General features: G+C 37.3%; 2 protein-coding genes and 1 long non-coding RNA gene across 8 annotated transcripts in view; 1 reads left to right on the top strand and 2 right to left on the bottom strand.

The window, feature by feature from the left end:
- Window positions 1–4,972, bottom strand: part of pkp4 (plakophilin 4) — a 97,862-nt gene extending 92,890 nt beyond the window's left edge. For all 4 annotated transcript variants that reach the window (XM_087256725.1, XM_087256722.1, XM_087256723.1 and 1 more), the window contains exon 1: window positions 4,824–4,972. The gene's annotated coding sequence lies outside the window, so the exon portion shown is untranslated. The remainder of the gene's footprint in view (window positions 1–4,823) is intronic.
- On the top strand, window positions 3,664–8,672 carry LOC141386196 (uncharacterized). Its single transcript, XR_015493366.1, has 2 exons — window positions 3,664–4,472; window positions 4,573–8,672. It is a non-coding gene; the product is annotated as an uncharacterized LOC141386196 (long non-coding RNA).
- On the bottom strand, window positions 8,381–24,269 carry si:dkey-276j7.1. 3 transcript variants are annotated; one of them, NM_001326548.1, is given in 8 exon segments: window positions 8,381–9,277; window positions 11,710–11,813; window positions 13,633–13,715; window positions 16,739–16,859; window positions 19,420–19,507; window positions 23,304–23,480; window positions 23,640–23,713; window positions 24,203–24,269. In NM_001326548.1, coding segments are annotated over 7 exon segments (663 nt in total). In that variant the 5' UTR covers window positions 23,677–23,713; window positions 24,203–24,269; the 3' UTR covers window positions 8,381–9,224.
- Between the last annotated feature and the right edge of the window lie 814 nt (window positions 24,270–25,083).

Here is a 25,083-nt window from a genome sequence, read left to right on the forward strand (position 1 = left end):
AGTTAGCATAACTTTGTTTATTTGCCGCAGTTTTGTTTCTTGCAGAAACACGGTGTTAAGAAGCCTTTATGATTAATTAACCATGATGAATTAAAAGTCCGGTTAATAGTGAAACTGGTTAATCATTACATGCCTATAGGGATGACGTATACATCGTAGCGGCTGTAAAACTATACAAAGACACAAATAATTTTGTAGCTACCACTCTGACACATTCTGGCACATTAGGAATATTGGTTCCTCAACAGTAGTCTCTGCTTGGTCTGTGTCCGAGTCATATATGTACAGCTGAATGCTGGTCCTCTCACTCATGTTGCTTCTCTCTGTCTGCCGGTCTGTTGCTATTGACCTTATTCTAAAATGCGGAAGTTCGCCTGTTTTCGCGATTGTTTTAGAACTTCAGATTCAGTCGCCTATGAGAGAAATGACTAGGAATAATAGACGGCAGAAAACGGTCTACAAACAAATGGGTGCATGACTATACAGACCAAGTAGAAGAACATAATAAGAAAATATCAGTTTGCAACATTAAACAGCAAATTTTAAAGCAGATTTTAATGTCTAAAAATGAATGGAAGTGAATAAGAACGGAAGTCTCGAGCCAAAAAGATTCAAACGGTTGCGCCCACTCGTCAGCGAAGAATAAGGTGAATACACAAAGCGAGGGAGCTCTTGGCTCCACCCCCTTGTTAAGTTGGTCAAGAAGTCAAAACTAATGCTACGTCCATATTTGCATACTTATACTACACCCTTAAAGTATGTACTGTTCTTTTGAACGTGCAACAGAGGAGTATGCAAGCTTTGGGATAACTACTTCCTCTTTAAAAGATCGTTGTGTTGCTTAGTTATCACCCCTGTCAATCATCCACACACCATCCACATTTCTGTTGTATTTAATTTCCTACCTTATTAGAAATTAGGGAGTTAATCTCCCATCCACGAGTCTTTCATGCAGATAAATCTCCTCAGGTCTTTGGGTAATTATGCATTCAGACGTTCAGACATTCAAACGCGTCTTTATATAAGTTCAGTATTGTTGTTGCAGATGAAATATAACACAGATAATGTGATTTAAATATTTTCCAGTGGGCTAGATATCGACTAACAGTCATTCTAACATCTTAACCGAAGCCTCTCTACTTGACTGTTGGTCTCGCGTGTCCATCATGTTTGTAGTTTATTTACACTTTTAACACGCGTTTGTAGTTCTAATCAGATTCACGTCCAACACACAATGTATTGTGGGCAATTATAGATATACATTAGATGTCGCCTACCCTGTTGTTGTCTATTGGAAGGAATGTGTCAATAGAGTCGCCATTTTAGTACAGGGTAGTGCTCCTTTGAAATGAATGCGGGACCAAGCTGCAGTGGAAGACTACGGCCATCTAGAGCCAGAGAATTACACACACATATATATATATATATATATATATATATATATATATATATATATATATATATATATATATATACACATATGTTCAGGAGTTTTACGGAGGTCAGTATGCTATTTTTTTTTATTATAAATTACGAAAATTATATATAAAGTCACTTTTCTAGATTGATGGGTAAGTGATTGTACAGGCATTCCTGACAAAAAGCTTGTGTTTGTGTGTATGGAAATGTACTATCTACCCTCCTTGTTAGATTTGATCTAGTTGGTGTCCTTAAACACACCTCCTCTCCTGCTTTCACTTCTCATACTGACGGGGCGAGTGATTCGTTTGTGATTGAATCTCCGCTATGAAGGACTCCTTCACTAGCTGACAATAATACAAGTTTTTGGCAGCGCAGCATCTCGTTGTCATATTTCTTTTGCATTGTTTTGCTGATTTTATTTAACAAAACTAGCATAAGCTGAGTATTTAATGTGAGTTGGTTGGTGCTACTTTGCCTTATGGTGAATGCAGTAAATGACTGTATTATCATCAGTAACGTTACCTGTGTAGCACAAAAGTAAATAACATACAAAAATGTAAAAAACTTAATCTTACCTATGTAATGTTCTGCTTTGTTTCCGTGTTTTCTTTGTTCGCTCGTTACTACACCCGTAGACAGCGCTAAAGTCCAGCATTTTCACACTGTCTTGGCTAGTGCATTTGAATGACACTTGTCCTGGGAGCACTGTACAAATATGGCAGCGCTATTGATGCCCTATGCGATATCTAGTGTATATATCTATGGTGGGCAATTTCAGCGGTTAGAGTATAGAGTCCAGGGGTGGCCAATCCTGTTCCTGGAGAGCTACCTTCCTGCAGATTTCAGTTGCTACCCATATCAAACACACCTGAACCAATTAATTAGGACCTGAACACCACCTGATAATTACAGGAAGGTGTGTTGATTATGGGTTGCAACTGAAATCTGCAGGAAGGTATCTCTCCAGGAACAGGATTGGCCACCCCTGGTACAGACGGTTCTACACTTAAATATTTACCCGGAAATAGCAAACCATCCGGGAATCTCTGGCATACTCTTTTCAACATACTGTGGTTTGGGACATACTCATTCTATTTTCAAATACTATTTAGGACGCATAGTATGCCGATTGGGACGCAGAACAATCTTCATGTAAAGCAACACACCCCTAAATCAACAACCTGTGTACACGCCCCCCAAAATAACACTTTTTAACACATTCTAATAAAAAGATCTGAATTGTGTTTTGAACTGAACCTAAACTGGCACACTCAGAAGAACCATAATATTAATATTAAGTATTAAAAAAGGGGTAAACTAGGTGCCCTTTAAACAATATTTTTAGCGTGTTTTCGATGCAGGTTTAGACTTTTTATTAGTGATTGATTCCTCACCAAAACAATGAATGAATATTCGAGAATAGTCTAAACATTTGTTGTTGTCCTTTAAAGATGCACATGAAAGAATAATGCACCGGTTGCGTGCCAAGCTGTTAATGTGCAGACATTTCCACACCCCTAAACATGATGCGGCACTAAATGAAACGTGATTGGTTTGTTAACCTGTCAGTCATATAGGATCATGGGCAATCATTAACCATTCAAAGTGGCCAAAGCTCCCAGCCATCAGCCATCAGTTATTAGTAGTCTCCCAGCTACGCAAGACTACTAATTCAAACAATTCATTCGAAGCAGACGATTCATTTCAAAACAAAGTGACAAAGTAATCTTCATTATCTTTTAAACATCACACACTGAGATACATTTTAATTCACAATTTATTAAAACATGCAAATTCAATTTGTAAAGCTATCGTTCATGACAAGTTTGTTGTTTTATATTGATTTGAAATAGTTTATCACTAGTTTGTTGTATTTAGTAAGCATAAAACTGTTAGCTTAGTCCATAATTCCACCTAACATTTTGTCAGTGCAGTCCTCATTGGACTTAGTGGAATACATATGAGTGATGACACTGCACGATTGCACTTTTCATTCAAATGAACTGCCCAAGAAAATCAGTTCACAAAAGCGAATCAGTCTTGCCATCACTAATGTGCAAAACATCCATACATAATCCAAAGATTTAAAGCTTAAAAACTTCATAAATGGCAGGGCCCCACTGTGCTGGCATTTACAAGAATAAAATCCGAAATCCACTTTAGAAAGTCTTTAAAATCCCCACCCACCTCCACACCGGATTTACCGAGAGTCTCCTGTCAGTCAGAGCCCAGGGTTTATATAGAGGAGAGACTAGAGGCGAAAAAACCAGCAGCAAGCCATGCTATTTACCATGATGAGCGAGAAACAGTAATAAATTGTAACTTATTGGAGTCATCTGACATTGCTGCGCACCACCACATGCACAGGTCTGTCAGAGAGATCATTCTATCGCTTCCAGCGGATACCAAAAGTCGGCCTTGGCCATTTTAAGCGCACACCCCAAACTCCCCGAAAAAGCACATAACATGCCAATGCAGTGTAAAGACAGCCGAATCTCTGAGGAACACGTCTTACTGCATCATGATGCATTGTCCCTGCAATCTTTACATACTGTAATTGTGGACTGCTCAAAGCAAATCACCGCACAGCAGCAATTACATGGTGCACAGCAGCAAACCTGCATTCAATCTAAACTCTGGTCAATGTGATGAGGCAGCTGAAACTGCAACCACACTCCCATTACAGTCCAAACAGAGACAGACTGCTTCTGCTGGAGATAGAATCTGGGCTTGAATGATCAAGAGCAGGAGTTATTCTGAGAGAGATGTTGCTTAATTATGCATAAAGAAAAGTGTCTAAGAGGTGGTCCCGGTGACAGCATCTAGCGGTTATAATGGAGACCAGCCTACCTCACAGTGAATGCTGTGGGATACTGGGCTGTAGCACATGTCACAAGGATGGAAATGAATGCAACTAACTAATGTAACATGCAATGCACTGCCCAGGTTAGGAGATGGTGACCAGATGGAGTAAATGCGCCATGCAGGGACAGATGATGGACCAGAGATGATGATGATGATGATGGGAGGTGTAGGAATGTCCATTATAGGTACACCTGCTCAAGTTATTCAGCATCATGCATTGAACAAGGCCACCAGTTATCAATTATGTAAGCATAACTATTGTACTATTGCATATTTTCTGCACAGTCCATCGCTGCAAGGAAGGAAGGAAGGAAGGAAGGAAGGAAGGAAGGAAGGCAAATGAAATGAGCTTCGACGGGAAAGCAAACAGTTTCTCCGCTTGTGCGGTGAACACAGCGTCTATTACAGCTCAGATTTGAAAAGGACTGAAGGCGAGATCTACCGATAAATGACAAGCAGCGATGAATTCCCGCCGCCAGCGCGCGCCAGATGTTAGAAACGCTCCGTTGGAGCGACGCGAATTCACCAGGACTTACCGCAAAAACGCCGAAATGCGAATTAGTCGTGGAGACGATTAAATCCATTGGTAAGAGAAACCCGGGATGACATTCTTTCCAAAGGTGTTTTCAGGCGATGAACGGGCGGCTCCGGCTTGGTCTCGCGCGCTTCCATGGGCAAGAGGGTCAGAGCGCGTGACGTAGACGCTCCACATAGAGAGATGCCGTTTCAGGGCATTTAAATGTGTTGCCATGTAGTCGAACGGGAGTTGATTCGGAAAAAACGGAGTTCCCGTCGAAGTACGTGGAAAATACGTTTACACCGCGAAAACAACAATCCCTTAAATGGTCACATGAGTGACCATCTGCTCGTAGTGCGCATAAACGCCCACAAATTCGTTACTTTGAATTGGTTGATGTATGCGTTTAGTCTTCTATTGGTCGGATTTAAGAGGATTGAGGTTACACAAAGTCCACACAACTTTGGGGAAGACTCGCCGGCGCATCATAAATATTTTGTACGACAATAAAAATACGATTTTCCAAAGGGGGTCTTTCGACGCGTATATTAGGCAACATTGCCATCGTGTGGATAAAGGGCATCTCCCTCTGGGCTTCCTTCATGGGAACATTTCGGAGTACAAATAGTTTTCTTTTTATCACATAAAGATTTATTTGTAAATAAACAATTAAGAATACAGAGAAAATTAGGATATTCCTGGAAATAGGCTACCCCTCACATCACGTAATAGTTAAAAAGGTGCTGGATATACCCATTCTGACAGATGGAGCACCGAAGCCGTCTTGAGCTGAGTTCAGGACACCCTCTGCTTTAGTCATCAGGATTTTGGACCTCATCTTTTAGCTTCAAGGAAAGCCTCTCATGTTTTGCCAACTAGTCATACATACCGAGCCTTGGACCTATTAGAAGCTATTCAAAGTCCAGCATTCAGAGCTGTTGTGAGAACCTGTGGGACTATTAGTAATTTCAGGCGTCTCTGCCCACTGTTTGTACCTTTCTTTCCAAATCCAGTTTGATTCACACAAAATATAAACACGTTATAGCAAGCTGTATTAACAATTAGGATATAATCTTACTAGTATAGTACATGCATAGGTCCTACATGTATTTTTCATGCTACGAGTTAGAGAACATTCATTCATTCATTTTCTTTTTGGCTTAGTCGCTTTATTAATCTCGGGTCGCCACAGTGGAATGAACCGCCAAACTTATCCAGCATATGTTTTACGCAGCATATGTTTTACGCGATACCCTTCCAGCTGCAACCCATCACTGGGAAGAATTAGATAACAGTATTAAATTATTAGATACTAGTACCTATTCAATAAACACTAGTAGCCTACTTATTTATTAAGCCCAGGACACACCAAGCCAAAGAACTAGCAGTGATGAAAACCACCTGCATTGTCAATTTTTTCTATCATATAGAAAATTAACAGTATGACAAAGACACTAGCATATTTTTTTATGAAATGTTAAAGCGGCTTGACACTCATATGATATAGATTCCAAATATATTCCATAAATAAATAAAAAAGGTCATTTATATAAGGGAAGTTCATCCTTTCCAGCTGTAGCAAGTCCACATCTGGTGCTTAGCAGATGTTGAACATCCATGTGACTCACTGTAGACTAATTACAGAGTCTGAAAGCTAAATGCCCAAGTCAAGGGTGGTATAATGATTGAGTAGGACTGTCAGTAACTCCACAGTTCTGGCTCCCCGCTACTCAGGACTAAACCTGAAGCTATTATAGAATTAACAGTTAGATTACTATCACTTATGAGTCTTTTAACATTTTGAGCTCTGAAAATCATATTTACCATCCCTCTTATGGTTTCAACCAAATAAACGCAGTGTAAGCATTAGACTTTCAGAAACAGACGAAAACTTGAATGCTAGCATAATGTCTAATTAATTGTAATAAATATAAATATGAAGATTGCTGCTTTTACCTATTATATCCTTAATTCATTATCATTCAGCCTCTTTAGAAGATCTTGTACGTATCTGAATTATACAGTGCATCCGGAAAGTTTTCATAGCGCTTCACTTTTTCCACATTTTTTATGTTACCGCCTTATTCCAAAATAGATTAAATTCATTTATTTCCTCAAGATTCTACACACAATACCCCATAATGACAATGTGATTTTTTTTTATTGTTGCAAATTTATTAAAAATAAAAAACCTAAAAAATCACATGTACAGAAGAATTCCCAACCTTTGATGTGAAGCTCTAAATTGAGCTCAGGTACATTCTGTTTCCACTAATCATTCTTGAGATGTTTCAGCAGCTTAACTGGAGTTCCCCTTTGGTAAAATCAGTTGATTGGACATGATTTGAAAAGGCATGCACCTGCCTATATAAGGTTCCAGGGTTGACAGTGCATGTCAAAGCACAAACAAAGCATGAAGACAAAGGAATTATCTGTAGACCTCCGAGACAGGATTGTTTTAAGACACAAGGCTGGGGAAGGTTACAGAAAATTTTCTGCTGCACTGAAAGTTCCAAAGAACATAGTGGTCTTCATCATCTGTAAGTGGAAGATGTTTGGAACCACCAGGACTCTTCCTAGAGCTGGCCGAGCATCTAAGCCGAGTGATCGGGGAAAGAAGGGCCTTAGTCAGGGAGGTGATCAATAACCCGATGGTCTCTCTTTCTGAGCTCCAGTGTTCTTCTGTGAAAAGAGGAAAACCTTACAGAAGGACAACCATCTGTGCAGCAATCCACCAATTAGGCCTGTGTGGAAGAGTGGCCAGACGAAAGCCACTCACCGCCTGAAATTTGCTAAAATGCATCTGAAGGACTCTCGGACCATAAGAAACTATATTGTCTGGTCTGATGAGACTAAAATTGAACTCTTTGGAGTGAATGTCAGGTGTTATGTTTGGACAAAACCAGGCAGCGCTCATCACCAGGCCAATACTATCCGTACAGTGAAGCATGGTAGTGGCAGCATCATGCTGTGGGGATGTTTTTCAGCAACAGGAACTGGAAGAGTAGTCGGGATAGAGGGAAAGATGAATGCAGCAATGTACAGAGACATCCTGAATGAAAACCTGCTTCAGAGTGCTCTTGACCTCAGACAGGGGTGACAGATCATCTTCCAGTAGGACAATGACCCAAAGCACACCGCCAGTATATCAATGGAGTGGCTTCACAACAACTCAGTGAATGTCCTTGAGTGGCCCAGCCAGAGCCCAGACCTAAATCCTATTAAACATCTCTGGAGAAATCTGAATATGGCTATACAGTCACTCAACCTGATAGAGCTTGAGAGGTACTGCAAAGAGGAATGGGCAAAAATTCCCAAATACAGGTGTGCCAAGCTTGTGGCATCATATTCATAAAGACTTGAGGCTGTAATTGCTGCCAAAGGTGCATCAACAAAGTATTGAGCAAAGGCTGTGATTACTTATGTACATGTGATTTTTCAGCTTTTTTATTTTTAATAAATTTGCAACAATTTCAAAAAATCATGTTTTTACTTTTGATTAAAAACATGAATTTGATCCCTTTTAATCCATGACAATAACTGCATTTAACTTAAAAACAATGAGCACAAACAGCAAACATTCCATGCTCATGCAACTTTATTCAGTAATCATTTATACACATGAACTGACAGCAAGTGTAAACATTGTTTTAGAAGGAAGAAACGAATATAATACAGCACAGAACGCCAAAACAACTCAATCTGATATTAATATTTACCATCACATCACTACTAACAACAACAGACATTCACAATCGCTGAAACTCCCTGAACCCCCTTCCTGTTCTCCAATTCAACTCTTTACTGCATGTGGCAATTTATAGTAAGGTGGCCTTCATATGTATTCATCTAGCTACCTACTGGGCCAAAAGAACACTCAGTAGTGTTCAAACAAGACACTTATTGTTAAGAGTGTCTTATAGCACGTTTTGTCATATTCACTGATAATGTGAGGTGAGAAACATCTGTTTAACGAGGCTTAAGTACATCCTATCTGTCTATATGTGGCGTGTATGTGTGCTGTTTTCAGTGTTCTTAAGCTTTTGGCACATAAGCATGAATGTGCATGTGAAGAATGATTATTATCTAAGTCAGCTTCACCTTGGCATCGATGCTCAATGCGTCTAACATGTATTTTGTGGTGCGTGTACCCTATGGTTTTCACTTAGGGACTTTTTTTTTCGAGTATTCCTTCAATCCAGGGGTGTTTTATTCCTGATCACAAGCACCATTAGATATGTGAGCATAACACAAACAAGCCATTTAGGTTAAGATTCTAAATGAAGACGATCAGATGACTAAAAAGTGTGTGTGTGTTTTTTTTTTTTGCATAAAGCAGAAAGTGGGTGATCGATGCAAAGGAGTTAGTGGATACGAGAGAACAACAATCTATGAAGCAGGGTTTTGGGGCACATCCACTTTATTCCAACTCATCCTCTGGTGCGATGGTGCTGGTCTGCTCAGAGGTCATGCCTAAAATAGCAAATGCACACAAATTAGGTTTTTGATATTTAGAATTTGACATGCTTTATATTTAGAGCTATTTACACTAACTGGCCACTTTATTAGGTACACCTGTCCAACTGTTTGTTAATGCACATTTCTAACCAGCTAATCACATGGCAGCAACTCAATGCACATAGACATGTAGACATCTATGTAGCCACTCTTGTCAGCTAAGAACAGGAAACTGAAGCTACAATTTTCACAGGCTTACCAAAATTGGACAATAGAAGGCTGGAAAAACATTGCCTGGTCTGATGAGTCTCGATTTCTGCTGCGACATTCGGATGGTCGGAATTTGCCATCAACAACATGAAAGCATGGATCCATCCTGCCTTGTATCAATGGATCAGGCTGATGGTGGTGGTGGTATAATATATGGCAAGTCTACAGTTACTGACTCACTGATTTAAATGATCCTGGCAGATTGAATCTGCAGTTATCCACTCACTGATTTAAATGATCCCTTCAGAGTGAGTCTAAAGTTAATGACTCGCTGATTCAAATGATCCCCTCAGCAAGAGTCTGTAGTTTACTGACTCACTGATTCAAACTATCCAGTCAGACTGAGTCTGTAGTTAATGTCTCACTGATTATAATGATTCAGGCAGAGTGAGTCTGCAGTTAACGACTCATTGATTCAAATGAGCCGGGCAGAGTGAGTCTACAGTTAATGACTCACCGATTTAAATGATCCAATCGGAGTGAGTCTGCAGTTAATGACTCAATGATTCAAATGATCTCATCAGAGTGAATCTGCAGTTATCAACTCACTGATTCAAATGTTCCCTTCAGAGTGAGTTTACAGTTAACAACTCACTGATTCAAATGATTTTATTAGTGTGAGTCTAGCATTAAGGACTCACCCATTCAAATGATCCATGCAGAGTGAGTTTACAGTTAACGACTCACTGATTCAAATGATTCCATCAGTGCGAGTCTGTAGTTTACTGACTCACTGATTCAAATTATCCTGTCAGAGTGAGTCTGCAGTTAATGACTCACTGATTTAAATGATTCAGGCAGAGTGAGTCTTCATTTACCGACTCACTGATTCAAATGATCCTGGCAGAGTGAGTCTACAGTTAAAGACTCACTGATTCAAATGATTCAGCCAGAGTGAGTCTACAATTAATGACTCACTGATTCAAATGATTTGGGTCGAAGTTAGTCACAGTGAGTCAACAGTTAACAACTCATTAATTCAAATGATCCTAACAAATCACTAACTCAAATTAACAGGTCAGAGTGAGTCTACAGTTAAGGACACACTGATTCAAATTATACCATCAGATGAGTCTGCAGTAAACAACTCATTGATTCAAATGATCCAGGCAAAGCAAGTCTACATTTTATGACTCACTGATTCAAATGATCCCATGAGAATGAGTCTACAGTAAAAAAAAAATCTCACTGATTCAAATGATCAGGTCAAAGTGAGTCTACAGTTAATGACTCACTGATTCAAATGATTTGGCCAGAGTGAGTCTACAGTTAATGACTCACTGATTTCAATGATTTAGGTCACAGTGAGTCTAGAGTGAGTTAACAACTTACTAATTCAAATGATCCTTACAAATCACTGATTCAAATGATCAGGTCAGAGTGAGTCTACAGTTCATGACTCACCGATTCAAATTATTCCATCAGAGTGAATCTACAGTTAAAAGGATTGTTCCCACAAAAAAATGTATTCTGTCAAGATTTACTCACCCTTTTCTCAAACCTTTCTTTCTTCTGTTAAACACAAAATTATGTATATTTCTAAAAAAGCCAGAAACTTGTAACCATTGACTTCCATAGTATTTGTTTGTAGCCAACAGTTACAGGTTTCATCTTTCTTTAAAATATTTTCTTTTGTGTTCAACTGAATAAAGAAACACAAAGTTTGGAAGCACTTATGGGTGAGTAAACAGTCAGTACACTTTCATTTTTGGGTGAACTATCCCTTTAACAACTCACTGATTCAACTGATCCGGTCTGTAAAACAAAATCATATTTAAGACTCTCAGCTGTATGTAAAATGAATCTGCTGTAAAGCATTAAGTTGTTTAAGTCAATTGTATGAACCGTATGACATGTCCATATTAGTGCATTACAGTTTAATAATAAATTAAAATCATAAATAATTGGAGTTATCTAAATTTGTTAACATCCTTTGTAGGTTTATGCAAGAAGTAAACCTGGAATTACTGATGATTCATTTTAAGCAGTTAAGAATTGGATCTTTGTTTTGGGAGACACTAACTCCATTCATCGAAGACTTTGATCTTTAAATCTCTGCAATCTTTTCTGCACTAAATAAAAGCATAATAGGGGCAATTTAAGCATTTACTGCAACTGCCTGGTTAATACAAACCACTCATCATGTCATAATAAAAAACAAAAGCAAGAAGTCTCACTTGAGGCATCATCATCATTGGGAGATTTATTTTCATCCTGAGCGTAACCAAAGCTTAAAAGTTTGGACATGTTGACCGGAGCTGCCTCCTTCTTATCATGGGAACTGTAACACAGAGAAAATTGTCATCTATTTATATAATCAAATGCATTTAAAGAGTTCAATTAAAGAGTTGCATCTGAAAAATAACACAGGAGATATATGGAGCCAGATCAGTCTTAAAAAACACATTTATAAAATAAAATTCACATGTATTCACATATACGTATACAATTTGTAAGTTCAAAACACGATCCCTTATCACACAAAACTAATTTGTAAGTTCAAAACACGATTCATAAATACACAAATCTAATTCATAAGTTCAAAACACGATTCATAAATACACAAATCTAATTCGTAAGTTTAAAACATGATTCATAAATACACAAATCTAATTCGTAAGTTTAAAACACGATTCATAAGTACACAAATCTAATTCGTGAGTTTAAAACACGATTCATAAATACACAAATCTAATTCATAGTCTAAACACGATTCATAAATACACAAATCTAATTCGTAAGTTTAAAACATGATTCATAAATACACAAATCTAATTCGTAAGTTTAAAACACGATTCATAAGTACACAAATCTAATTTGTAAGTTCAAAACACGATTCATAAATACACAAATCTAATTTGTAAGTTCAAAACACGATTCATAAATACACAAATCTAATTCGTAAGTTTAAAACATGATTCATAAATACACAAATCTAATTCGTAAGTTTAAAACACGATTCATAAATACACAAATCTAATTCGTGAGTTTAAAACACGATTCATAAATAAACAAATCTAATTTGTAAGTTCAAAACACGATTCATAAATACACAAATCTAATTCGTAAGTTTAAAACATGATTCATAAATACACAAATCTAATTCGTGAGTTTAAAACACGATTCATAAATACACAAATCTAATTCGTAAGTTTAAAACATGATTCATAAATACACAAATCTAATTCGTAAGTTTAAAACACGATTCATAAATACACAAATCTAATTCGTAAGTTTAAAACACGATTCATAAATACACAAATCTAATTCGTAAGTTTAAAACACGATTCATAAATACACAAATCTAATTCGTGAGTTTAAAACACGATTCATAAATACACAAATCTAATTTGTAAGTTCAAAACACAATTCATAAATGCATGAATCTAATTAAAAATTTCAGAGTACGATTCCTAAATACATACATTAATTTGTAAGTTCAAAACACCATTTATAAATACACAAATCCAATTCATACGTTCAAAACATGATTCATTACTACACAAATCTAATTCGTAAGTATAAAACACGATTTATAAATAAACAAATCTAATTTATAAGTTCAAAACACGAATCATAAATACACAAATCTAATTTGTAAGTTTAAAACACGATTCATAAATACACAAATCTAATTCATATGTTCAAAACACGATTAATAAATAAACAAATCTAATTCATATGTTCAAAACACGATTAATAAATAAACAAATCTAATTCATATGTTCAAAACACGATTAATAAATAAACCAATCTAATTCATAAGTTCAAAACACGATTCATAAATACACAAATCTAATTCATATGTTCAAAACACGATTTATAAATAAACAAACCTAATTCGGAAGTTCAAAACACGATTCATAAATACACAAATCTAATTTGTAAGTTCAAAACACGATTCATGAATACACAAATCCAATTCATCTGGCAAAATATCTATGATTTTTACTAGTGTATTTCCAAATTGTGCTTTGAATTTACAAATTGGATTTTCTAAATCTTAATTGTGCTGTGCGTATATAAACTTAATTTTGTAAATATAGTATTTTTAAGACTGATCTGGCTCCATAGATAGGAATGTAAAATGAAGAGCATACATCTTTTTAAACTTGTTGGCCTCATCGATGTCCTTCTGGCTTAAGGAGAGTTTCTCCATCTCTGCTGCAGTATAGCTGACATTCTGCACAAGACAATAAGATGCATGAGAGTCTAGTTATACACAGTTTAATATAGAAGTACAAAATGCCAATTATGAAGGAGTATCATGACACGCTATTCATTCAACATTCACAATCAGTAACTGCATCCAGCAATAAAAAGAAGCAAAAAAATCATAAATTAAATAAAAGAGGAGAAGCAAGAGGGAAGAATAATAAATGACTAATAATGCAATAAGATGATTCAGTTTCCTGTTTATATGATAACCATGATGCATGGAGTGAGAACCACAGACCTAATGTTACAGGATATACAGTAGAGCAACAGTCTTTTGAGACATTGATCTGAACAAAAAATCTGTTCTCTTTATAGTCAAAGATGCTGTATTTATGTTTTTCAAGCATAAAAATACTAAAAATGTAAAAAGACGTTTAAGAAAAATCCTAAGTGAACACACCTGTAGCTGAAAATACTGTCAGTGTTTCTCTTTTGAAAATCTCTAAATGTCTGTCTTTGTTTTGGTCTGTGTAACTCCGCCCATTGCCAGTTTACCCAATTACATTTCAGCACTTTGGGTTGCCTTGACAAAAAACACAGCATGTTTTAAAGGCTCCCTTATTATATGAAGGTGCAGGCATAAATAGGATATATGGAGGACAACAGCAGCTTCCAAAATGAGAAGCAGATTCAGACTAGAGATCTGCGCGGGACTAAATTTTGAATCCCTCTCCCGCCAGGTTTTAGCCCGAACCCGACCGCTCCTGCTTATATTCAGCATTTGTTGTCCCGCTGCCCGACCCACCCCGTTTTCTACCCGCCCCGCCCGATCCCGCTAAAGAGCAGGGGGGAGAACAAAATCGAAACCCACCCAGCTATACAGGGTCCAGACAGCCTATAACAAGCTGTCTGTATAAACACACACACACACCAAGCACACACACACACACAGACAAAGCTCTCTCTCTCTCTCTCTCTCTTATTAGCGCACACACACACACACCTCTCATTCGCGTGCGCACACACATACACACACACAGCAACAAACAAACAAGCTAAACACAGCATCGCGCTGTTTCAGTCACACACATAACGTTACATACGCGTGCTCGCTTGCTCGCTCGGGAGTCGGGAGCAATATTGCTAGACGGCCCGCTCCCGTCCCAAATTAAACCTGTTACTGACCGCTCCCGCGCTTTATTCAGAAATTTAGTCCCGCGCTTCAGAAATCTGGTCGGGTGCCCGACTCCCTAATAATAAGTCGCGGGACAGCCTAATTCACTTATAAAAATCCACATGAGGTGCAAGTAATATAAATATGACAAATGTAAACATTAGGCGAGCAGCATACATTGTAAGGCTCGATTGTCAGGCATGCTCACTCCTGGCAACCTGTCATTTTTCTTATTCGGCTTATTCCCAGAAGAAACCCACGTGACCACGGAGAGAACATTCACCACACAGAAATGCTTGACACAGAACTGCCTTCTGGACAAGCCGGGATTCGACCCAGCGACCTTCTTTCTGTGCCAATCACTTAGCCACTTTGATGATCATTAAAGTACAAATAAAAAAAAACTGAGCATATGATTTTGTTAGCTCACATTGCTAGTTTTATGTTATACAATTCATCTGTGCATGTCGCTAAGGCGAGCAGCATTCATTGTAAGATTCGTTTGTCAGACATGCTCACTACTGTTGGTGTCGTCAATCCGGCAACCTGCGATTTAGTGGAGTCACAGTCAAACTCATAATAAGTTGACTCTCTTTATTTGGGCTTATTCCTTGCTTATTCTCTGCTTATTTCCTGCCACTGTGGAATGAACTGCCAATTTCTCTGGCATATGTTTTACCAGTAGATGTCCTACCAGCAATTCAACAATTCACAATTGCACAATTCATCTGTGGATGTCGTTAAGAAAAAAAATGGATTGCCCTCTAAAGTCAAAACCTGAAAATGCACTTCCTGTTTCTCAGATTACGTCTGAGGTATTGGGTGTGGCTAACATACTTAACCACACCTCTCCAACTGTCAGTTTTGACAACAAATAGAAATGCTGAGGTGTCTGTTAGGTTGTGCTCAAATCCTTTTCTGATCTTTTTGAAAGAAATGTCTATTTTACTACATCCAATCAGCTTTCAGTAAAAAAAAAAAAAAACAAGCCACGCCCACTGTTTTCTCATTTAATATTCCTTTTTTTTATGAATTGCATCACAATAGGAGACAAAAAACACAGTCACAGCTTCCGGTTCACACAGACTTTAAGTTAAGTGGTTTGAATATATTTATATAATCTGTGGAAAGTGTAGGACCAAAACATTTTTCCAATGAAATTGTTCAGTTCAAACATTACAATAGGTTGTCCTATACCTGCCTGTCAAGATGTGGATTTGAATACCTCTGCGCACCCTGTTCATGCAGACAGGTCATGTCATCAACACATTCCCTCAATGCTGACTGACATGTACACCAAAACAGCTGAAAATGGCAGCATTCTTCCAAAAAACATATTAAAAGTCATTGGTTTAGAACACAGGTGTCAAAGCTAGTTCCTGGAGGGCCACAGCTCTGCACAGTTTAGTTCTAACCCTAATGAAACACACCTAATCAAACTAATTAAGTGCTTTAGGCTTGTTTGATACCTACAGATAAGGGTGTTGAAGCAGGGCTGGAACAGGACACAGGACCTCGTCCCACCACTCCTCATCACCTATTAAGATTATGTTTGTTTCAAGCCTTTTTCGTCCTTATTTTCTGGCAAAATTAAAACATTAATTAAAAAATAAAAAACCTTTAAGTAAAGTCTCTCTGTTAACCAGTGTAGGAAATAAAAACAATAAAAATGGCAGCATGCATATGGGTATGTTTCTTTCAAATGAATCACGTGGTGCAACTTCTTTACTAACACAGTTTTTGAAGATGCAATGCGAAAAAAAAAAGCTGGAAAGATGACAACTGAAACTTGTTTATAATGCGATGGAGGAGGAGGAGGAAGTGGGAGGTTTAAATGAGCGATGGCGGTCAACAGTCTGTGCTAATCCATTCACCTTGTCTTTATCAGAATCCCAGGCTGAACCGTTATCAGTTCCAAAAGGGGGCTCCAGTCGCTGTAATGCCCCTTTAGACTCACTCTTGCTCATTCCGTCAGGACTAGTAGCTTTACTTCTGCTGCAAGCATAAAATCACATGATTGAACCCCGGTTTTACACCACCATGCCAGATGGATTGGGGTGAAATATGTGGAATATAATCCTTTTCAGTCATACCAGGATGCTGATATGAATGATTCAGCATCGAAGCACATAAAACCCCTAAATAATCCATTTTTAAAAACATAATTGAATAGACCTGTCATAAAATCGAAAGTCTGGATAAATAAAAAGTGTTTTTATTAAAATTCATAGTTGTGAATGTCCTTCAGCACTGATGTTTCAGGTTTGATTTTCACAAAAAGAACACAAATGAGATAAGCTGTGTGTGTGTGTGTGTGTGTGTGTGTGTGTGAGTGCGCTAGATGTTGTCAAGTAAAATAAGCCACACAAAAAATTGGATTTGAATGTATTACGCGAGCTGAATGACACAAACCTGGAGTGCACGATTAAAAAGCCTCTCCTTGTATTATTTTATAACATCTGTATTCATGTAAACATAGTCGATTGTGTATTAAAGGGGTGCTCCACAGTGTATTTTTTAAGGCTTGGTTGTGTTTATAAGATGCAAAGCAATGTGTGCTCATGCTTCATTTGTAGAAATTTACATTATTTTTTCTTATATCTTACTTTGATTAAATACAGCTACTCGGCTAACATGAAAATGATTGTCATATTTCCTAGTTCCTCCGAAAGGCCCCCTTAAGAGGCTCTGATTGGTCAGCTGACATAATGTGCGGTGATTCACGGATCGGCTCTACGTCACAATGTCACGCCCCTACAAGCACACGCTTTAGCGCTGTTTAAACAGTAGCTGAATCAGACAGAAAATGAAGAGCGCACGCCTGAGCACTCCGCACGCCTGGTCTTCAAAATAAAAACTGACAAGTGTCTTTCACATATATTCGGAATAAGTATGTGTAAGTAATATAAAGCGTTCACATATCTTTTGCAAGTTTGTTATTTGAGATGTAGAATGCACGAAAAGCGGCTGCATAGAGAGACATTGCAGCGCTGGTGAAGATTGTGGCTGTTTACAGCGGTTTGAAGTATAGTTATGAAATTGTATCTAAATTTTTTACGGTACCAGCATTTTCCATTGTTAACATCCTTGTTTAAAACCTTGCTACAACACACCGTTTACGCTAGAAAATGTGCATGTAATTGATCAATTTTAACAAATAAAAACACCTACACAGGTTGTGGCTCACAATTCACAGCTTCGTTGGTTGGAAGAGTTTATAGCCAAATCCAGCACTAAACTGGGAGAGATTTTGGAAGCTGTCCTTTGTCAAATGCTAGAACTATATATATTTGTATAATTCTCTGGAACATAATTAAAATTAAATTATAAGCACTTTTCTCTTTGTGCTGCGTCCTTTGAAAGCCCAAATGCAAAAAAGAACAAGCTCTGTAGAAATAGCAGCATTTGGACGCCATTTTAGCTTTCTCTGCTATAACATAACAGCGCCTCTGGCCACACCCCTTTGCTGTGCAGGATGTATGCATGTGGTGAATGTTCCAAACCTAAAGCATTTATGATCTCATTAACCTGGATGTATTTTTTTGTAGTCCCTAAATTTATTTGCTGTAGGCTTTGCCAAGCTAATTCTGTAAAAGCCAATGTCTCCATTTGCATTGAACTTTGAGCATATTACATTCAGAGATTTTGTTTATATTCACACAGCTACATTAAACATCAACTAAGGTTTTAAATATGATATCATAGTGGACCATACCTTTAAGTGAATGTAGGTTTGGGGAAAACCTATTGTGTAACATTATATTAGATCCGTGCATTACATCTCAATATAACACATCCGCGAGCATTTGTTTCGTTAACATTAATCAAACAAGAAAAGAGTGATTTAGTAATCTTCTGTTCAGAACACTATTATAATTTTTGGTTTAAAAGTAGTTACTCCATGTCACAGTATTAATATGGGTCAGATTACTCATGACATGCCATGTTAGATTCAGAACAACCAAATAAATCCATACCTTATGTCTCTCGCCCAATGGGGTACATGCACACAGGCTTTTAATATTCAGTAAGCTAGCTCAAGAGCTTCCGGTGAACTGTCATCCCATTACAAAGTCATGACGGTTAAGATCTGGTTTCTTTAAAAATCAATGATCTTCACTGATAGATATACAATATAAAGTGGGTCTCAGACTGCACAAGAAGCACTGTGTTAAATTACATTGCTTCTTTTCATGTCTTTAAAATATGGGAAATTTTTTTTACTACTAGTATTTTTATTACGGTTTCAGGACTCGTCTGCTGCTCCTGACGGCGCTTGCGCCTTTCATCTCATTTTACGCTTGATCAATAAATGAATGCTTAAGTCTATTTAACCGATTACATTTTAATTACATTACAATGTTGATGCTGTAAAAGGAACCTTATGAAATTGATCCGTTCACCGGATGTTTATCAGTGGCTGAAAAACACTTGCTGTGCATATACCCAATTGCTATACAATAATATGATTCTTTGAATCATAGTGATGCATTTCTAAGGTCTTCAGTGGCCTCATTTAGACAAAACACCATCTCATGAGCAAACAAATTCTCACTTGTCATCAGGTGAGCCAGAGAACCAATTAGATGGTTTGTAGGAACTGTTGGTTATTGGTTCCACAGGGTCATCATGCCACAGCAAACCTATGGAAGAAAATAAAAGATATACAGGGATGTGAGTTTTTTGGGTATGTTTCTGTCAAATCAAATAAATTACTGCATGTGGTAAAATGCACTGTAAGAATGCTGGGTTGTTTCAACCCAAATTTGGGTAAAATCTGAACAAATCCAACAACTAGGTTCAAATTTCAACAGCAAATTAGTGAAGATAAATCAAGTATACGACGACAAGATATAACTTTGGCAGTAGCAAGACATTTTACAGATTTTGGACATGACGTTAAACAACTAGAATGTATAGGAATTGAGGAAGTTTTTTAGTCCTATAGAGGAGGTCATCTGAAAAAGATTATAACAAAGAGGAGCGTTCTGGATTCATATATTAAAATCACTTACACCAAGAAGATTGAATGAGGAATTGGACCTTTCGGTGTCTCTTGAATGATTTGTTGTTTAGCTGTAATATTGTAAATCATGGATTTTGAGCATGTAACGATACAAATAATGAGATGAAAATGTCTTTTTTATTATGTTTTGGACTGAATTTCAGTGCATCGATGTAGACATAAATAAGTGAATGATGATTATTAATGTTATTTTCCTGTGAAATAATGTTTTTAAAGGTAAAGGTAAATATTTCTTGTGTGGTTAATTATAGTATATTGAAATTGAAATGAGATTGTTCTTAATTATTGAGTGGCCGTCTAACTAATGTTGTAATGTGATTGACTGTGGGATAAAAGGGTGGAGTGAGAGGTCACACACTGAGAAAGGCATTGTGCCGAATTGTCTGTGTTTTGTATTACCTGAAGAATGTAAAATAAAAACTATACAAAGTAATTATTTAATGAGTGCGATTCATGACCTTCTGAATAACATTGTTGACAAGATTAACACACCAAAAAGTTTTTTAAAAACGTGAGTGCGCAGTAACTTCATTACTCAAATTTCAACATAAAATAATTTCAAAATGTAACCCACTGAATTGCCCATATTTGGGCTGAAACAACCCAACATTTTTACAGTGTATGATAATAAACTATCCTGTTTAAACAATTCAATACATTTATATTATATTAATATATAATTTAATACTATTCTGAAATAAATATAATTTTAGTAACACTGCAGGATTCAACGCTAAGGATTTCACCCACTGGCCTAATTGGGCCAGTGGTTAAAATTTTTACTTGCTCCAACAAAAAAGAAGTTAATAAATATTTCTTAGCCAGATATTTTAAATATTGTGTCAAAAATAACGTCTGTGAATCTATAACTTAAATATTCAAAAGAATGTTAATAAATGTATAATGAGCAAAACTCAAAGTGTTATGCAAACAAAAATCGTTGTGGGAATATTGTGCAGGTATTTTTTTCCAAAACAAAAAATGTCCGACTTGCCAAACTGACGGCAACTGTGCAAAACATCAATTTTTTTTTCGTTGTGTTGTACCCACATAAATGTCTGCTTCAAGACGCTAGAAACAGACGTTTTCTTTTAGTCTCATAATTTGATGTTACCGTCATCTTGCCGTCTCTTCGCTGTACTGGTTGTTACCAGGTTACGAAAAGAATTACATACATCCAATCAGATATGAGGAACTAAGTAGCAATATGGGGTTAACGACTTCACAGAGAACATGGCATATAAGGGCGTAAAAACACAAACTGCTATTGGTTTCTAAGACTGTATTTGTACGCAATTGACAAATATTTGCAGGCAAATGAAACTAAGGCTTCGTTTACACTAACAAGTTTTAGTTTTAAAACAGCGTTTTAGAATGAAAACGATTCACGTCCACACTAGCATTTTATCTAGCATAAGGGTGTCCAAACTTGGTCCTGAAGGGCCGGTGTCCTGCAGATTTTAGCTCCAACTTGCCTCAACACACCTGCAAGGATGTTTCTAGAAAGCCTAGTAAGAGCTTGATTAGCTAGCCCAGGTGTGTCTGATTGGGGTTGGAACAAACCTTTGCAGGACACCAACCCTCCAGGAGCAAGTTTGGACACCCCTGATCCAGTATTTCTGAGCTACTCTCAGTCCACACTACCCTGCTGAAAACGCACTTCACGTGACCACACACACACTCTGGTTTGCACTGTAGTGATGAGAGCTGTGCACCTCGGACTGCACATCAAGGATCTACCGTTGGATCTAATCTCACTATATTTGTTAAACGTGATTTTTAATTCATCTTGTTGTCTATATCTAATGACATATTCCCCGACTTTGGTCTTTTGAATCTATTACTTGTTCTCGTGTTTTGGCTGAGGGCAAAGATAAGTTAATATATGAATTAATGTAACCGCGTACATGATCATGCACATTTGACTGATTGCTTACATTTATTTCCTATAAATTATGTATAAACTTACTGTGCGTTATACTTTTATAATAGCCATTATTGATTATTAAAACTGATATTCAGCAAGAGACAGGGTATGCTTTGTATTTTCAATGAAACTGAAATGAGGCAGTGATGTTATAAACTCTGTTTTATATTATATATTGTATATAACTACATACAGAGAAGATGACGGTGATACAAACATGCAGCTACATGACGCCTCAACATTTTTGGTGTCTGTTAAGTTGCTAATATCAAAATGAAAATAGGCAGTTTCTCAGTTTATGTTTTCATTTTATTGTTAAGATAGTGAAACAACGTATCCAGGTTTATGTGAATGAGGTTATAGAGTACACTGTTCCCTTTCGAAGAATTACCCAACGTGTCCTGAGGAGATTGTTTTCCATATCAAACTTGCGAAGTCTGAACTTGCAAGGAAAAGATGGAAGACAGAACTGTGTGTGGGATACTTAATATTGAGAAAAAGCCCGAATCAGATCTGTCTGCAGCTACGCCTCCGTTTTCCCCCGTCCACACTAACATGAAGCAGCAGCGGTTTAAAATGAAAACGGCCTCTTTAGCGTTTCCAAAACGCTTCATTATCGGCACTCGAAAACTCCAGCGGTGTGGACGGATGGCGTAACCATAGCAAAACTTGTGCGTTTTAAAACTAAAACGTATTAGCGTAAACAGGGCCTTAGTGACAAAGCTACACTGGCCTGATTAGGCCAGAAACGATCCTGTCTACTGTCCCAAGCATCTCACACGCTGGAAGAATACATCTATTAATGTATTTATTTATGTTTGTTAACATTAATTATTCATTGTTACTTCATGCTAACTCATCATTCAATATATAATGTTAACAAGCACAGCGTTGGATTTTAATAATGCGTTAGAAAATGTTAAACTATGATAAATACATGATATATAAATCTTGTTCACTGTTTGTTAATACACTGTTTGTTCAAGTTCACTTGTTTGTTCAAGTTAAAAACTGTTTGTCAAGTACACTAACATCAGCTACGTATTGTAAAGGATTTTAATTGTGTTAAACCACAATTTCTTTTCTTTTTTTTTTTTTTTTTTTAATTTATTTTTGGACTTTTTTAGATAGGACAGTATTGAGACAGTAAGCAAAGTGGGAGAGAGAGAGAGAGGGGGTAGGGTAGGGGAATGTCGTCGAGCCGGGATTTGAACTCGCGACGCCCCCGACGTGCTATTGCACCATATGTCGGCGCGCTAACCACAAGGCTATTGCACCGACTAAACCACAATTTCAACGTTTAACTACACAAAAAAGTCACAGAAAATGTGTGAAGATTATATTTAAAGTTTCAGGATATTTAATCGCTACCTAAGATTCACTTTGTACCTTTCCTAAACAGTAAGAATAAATGGGGCTATATTTTATAACATAGTAAAAAGACAAACAAGAAAGTGGCTGTTTTACAAAAGTGTGACACATTTACCTCTCTGTCCTCCTTGTTTTGCAAGTTTCACATAATCCGAGTCTGAGGCCTGAATCCCCACGCGGCGTCCTTTAGTCCTTTCTTCGGGAGTGGTCTCTGCAGTTGCAGACAAACCTGGGATCTGGGACGAGGGTCCAACTGCTCCGTTTGAACTAGCATTCTGAGCTTGTTTTACACCTACAATTCAGTTAGAATATCTGCTTTATTATGCAAAGATTTGAACCAAACCATCTTATAAGAGCAACATCTATGTGTCATTATTTGTAAGTAATTCAGGCATGCAGTGATCTTGTAAAGAAGACAATAGGGTACTGTGTTTCTCTGAAGGGCCATTACCCGGTTTCGTCCGGCGATAGTTGGGCTCGGCGGCCATGACTGGTGTTTCAGTGGTCAGTGGTGGTTTGGTAGCTCTGCAATTCCACAAACAGTAAAGTTGAGTTCTTCACATTTGTTTAAAAGGGGAGGTCAGCTGAACTGTTGTTCATCAATGCGTTCTTATATCATCAAATTAAATCGCGAATTACTGTCAGTGTCAACTCGACATATTGGGCACCAGTCATTATTGTCTAGTCATCCGCGTATTTACAGCTTTTGAAGCTAACAACGCGAATGGATAACGCCAACATATACCGTCTGAGGTGATTTTAGCAAATTCTCCTAGGGTTTTTCTTGTTTATGGGTTAGCTGGCGAGTCAACCTGGTCGCCTAGTAACAAAAGCAGCATCAGGACCACAAGCACCTTCTATATAAGGCGAGTCGAGTATTAGCACAAATTTTAAAAGTGAAAATCACAGACATTACTGATAAAAGCACATTTTAATGAGGTATTCGAACATTTTAAATGCATGGCTATTCATATTAATGATGCTACAGAAAGATGTGGAAAAGACAAAGCTTACGTCGTGTAAAGCAGCGCTGAGAAGGGGGACGCCTAGATTCTGCTCTTCTTCATTAGTCTGAACTGCGTATGTGGCTGAGAGACGCCTTTCCTGCCACCTACTGGACAGGGAATACTCTTCCTCCACATCCTCCACAAACACACGATCATTACAGCTCTTTTTAGAGTTGTTTCTTTAATTGATCACAACAATTCAAAGAGATTTAAATGTAAAACAATTATTGTTGTATTGCAACACACATTCACACATTCATTTCATCCAATTGCTCTATAATAAATTACATAAACAGCTAGAGTTAAACTCGTTGTTATTTTTATGTCATTAGAAAATAAAAACAACAATGTATTAAACAAACAGTAAAGCAAATGCAAGTAAAAACACAATTTACATCCATTTAACAAGAATTCACATAAGAAATATTAAGAAACTGTTTACACCTATGATTACATACAATGAGTGAATTATTTCCAGTTTTCTTTGTTGTTTAATTGACAAATAACAATTTAAGACCTTGATCTAGATTAATAGAATAGATTTATTTTTATTTTTTTTCGTTAAGCTTCTTACTTTTAACAAAAGATGAACGGATAATTTCATGAAAGGTTTGCATTGTCACTTTACAAACATCTAAAATAATTGATAGCCTACTTTTACAGTTAAATGAATAGAAACAGGTGACATGGTGGCTCAGTGGTTAGCACTGTCGCCTCATAGCAAGAAGGTCGCTGATTCGAGTCTCAACTAGGTCAGCTGGCATTTCTGTGTGGAGTTTACATGTTCTCCCCATTTTGGTTTCCTCCGGGTGCTCCAGTTTCCCTCAGTCCAAAGACATGCGCTATAGGTGAATTGAATAAATTAAATTGTCTGTATGGGTGTGAATG

This window comes from Danio rerio, chromosome 6, assembly GCF_052040795.2.
Source record: "Danio rerio strain M-AB ecotype USA chromosome 6, GRCz13ab, whole genome shotgun sequence".
Lineage (NCBI taxonomy): Eukaryota > Metazoa > Chordata > Actinopteri > Cypriniformes > Danionidae > Danio > Danio rerio.

Coding starts and splice junctions, on each gene's coding strand:
- si:dkey-276j7.1 (XM_087255722.1), bottom strand. CDS start 23,676: ATGGCCGCCGAGCCCAACTATCGCCGGACGAAACCGG. Junction 23,481..23,639: donor CTATCGCCGGACGAAACCGG/GTAATGGCCCTT, acceptor ACTGAATTGTAG/GTGTAAAACAAGCTCAGAAT. Junction 16,857..19,419: donor TCTGGCTCACCTGATGACAA/GTGAGAATTTGT, acceptor TGCTTGCAGCAG/AAGTAAAGCTACTAGTCCTG.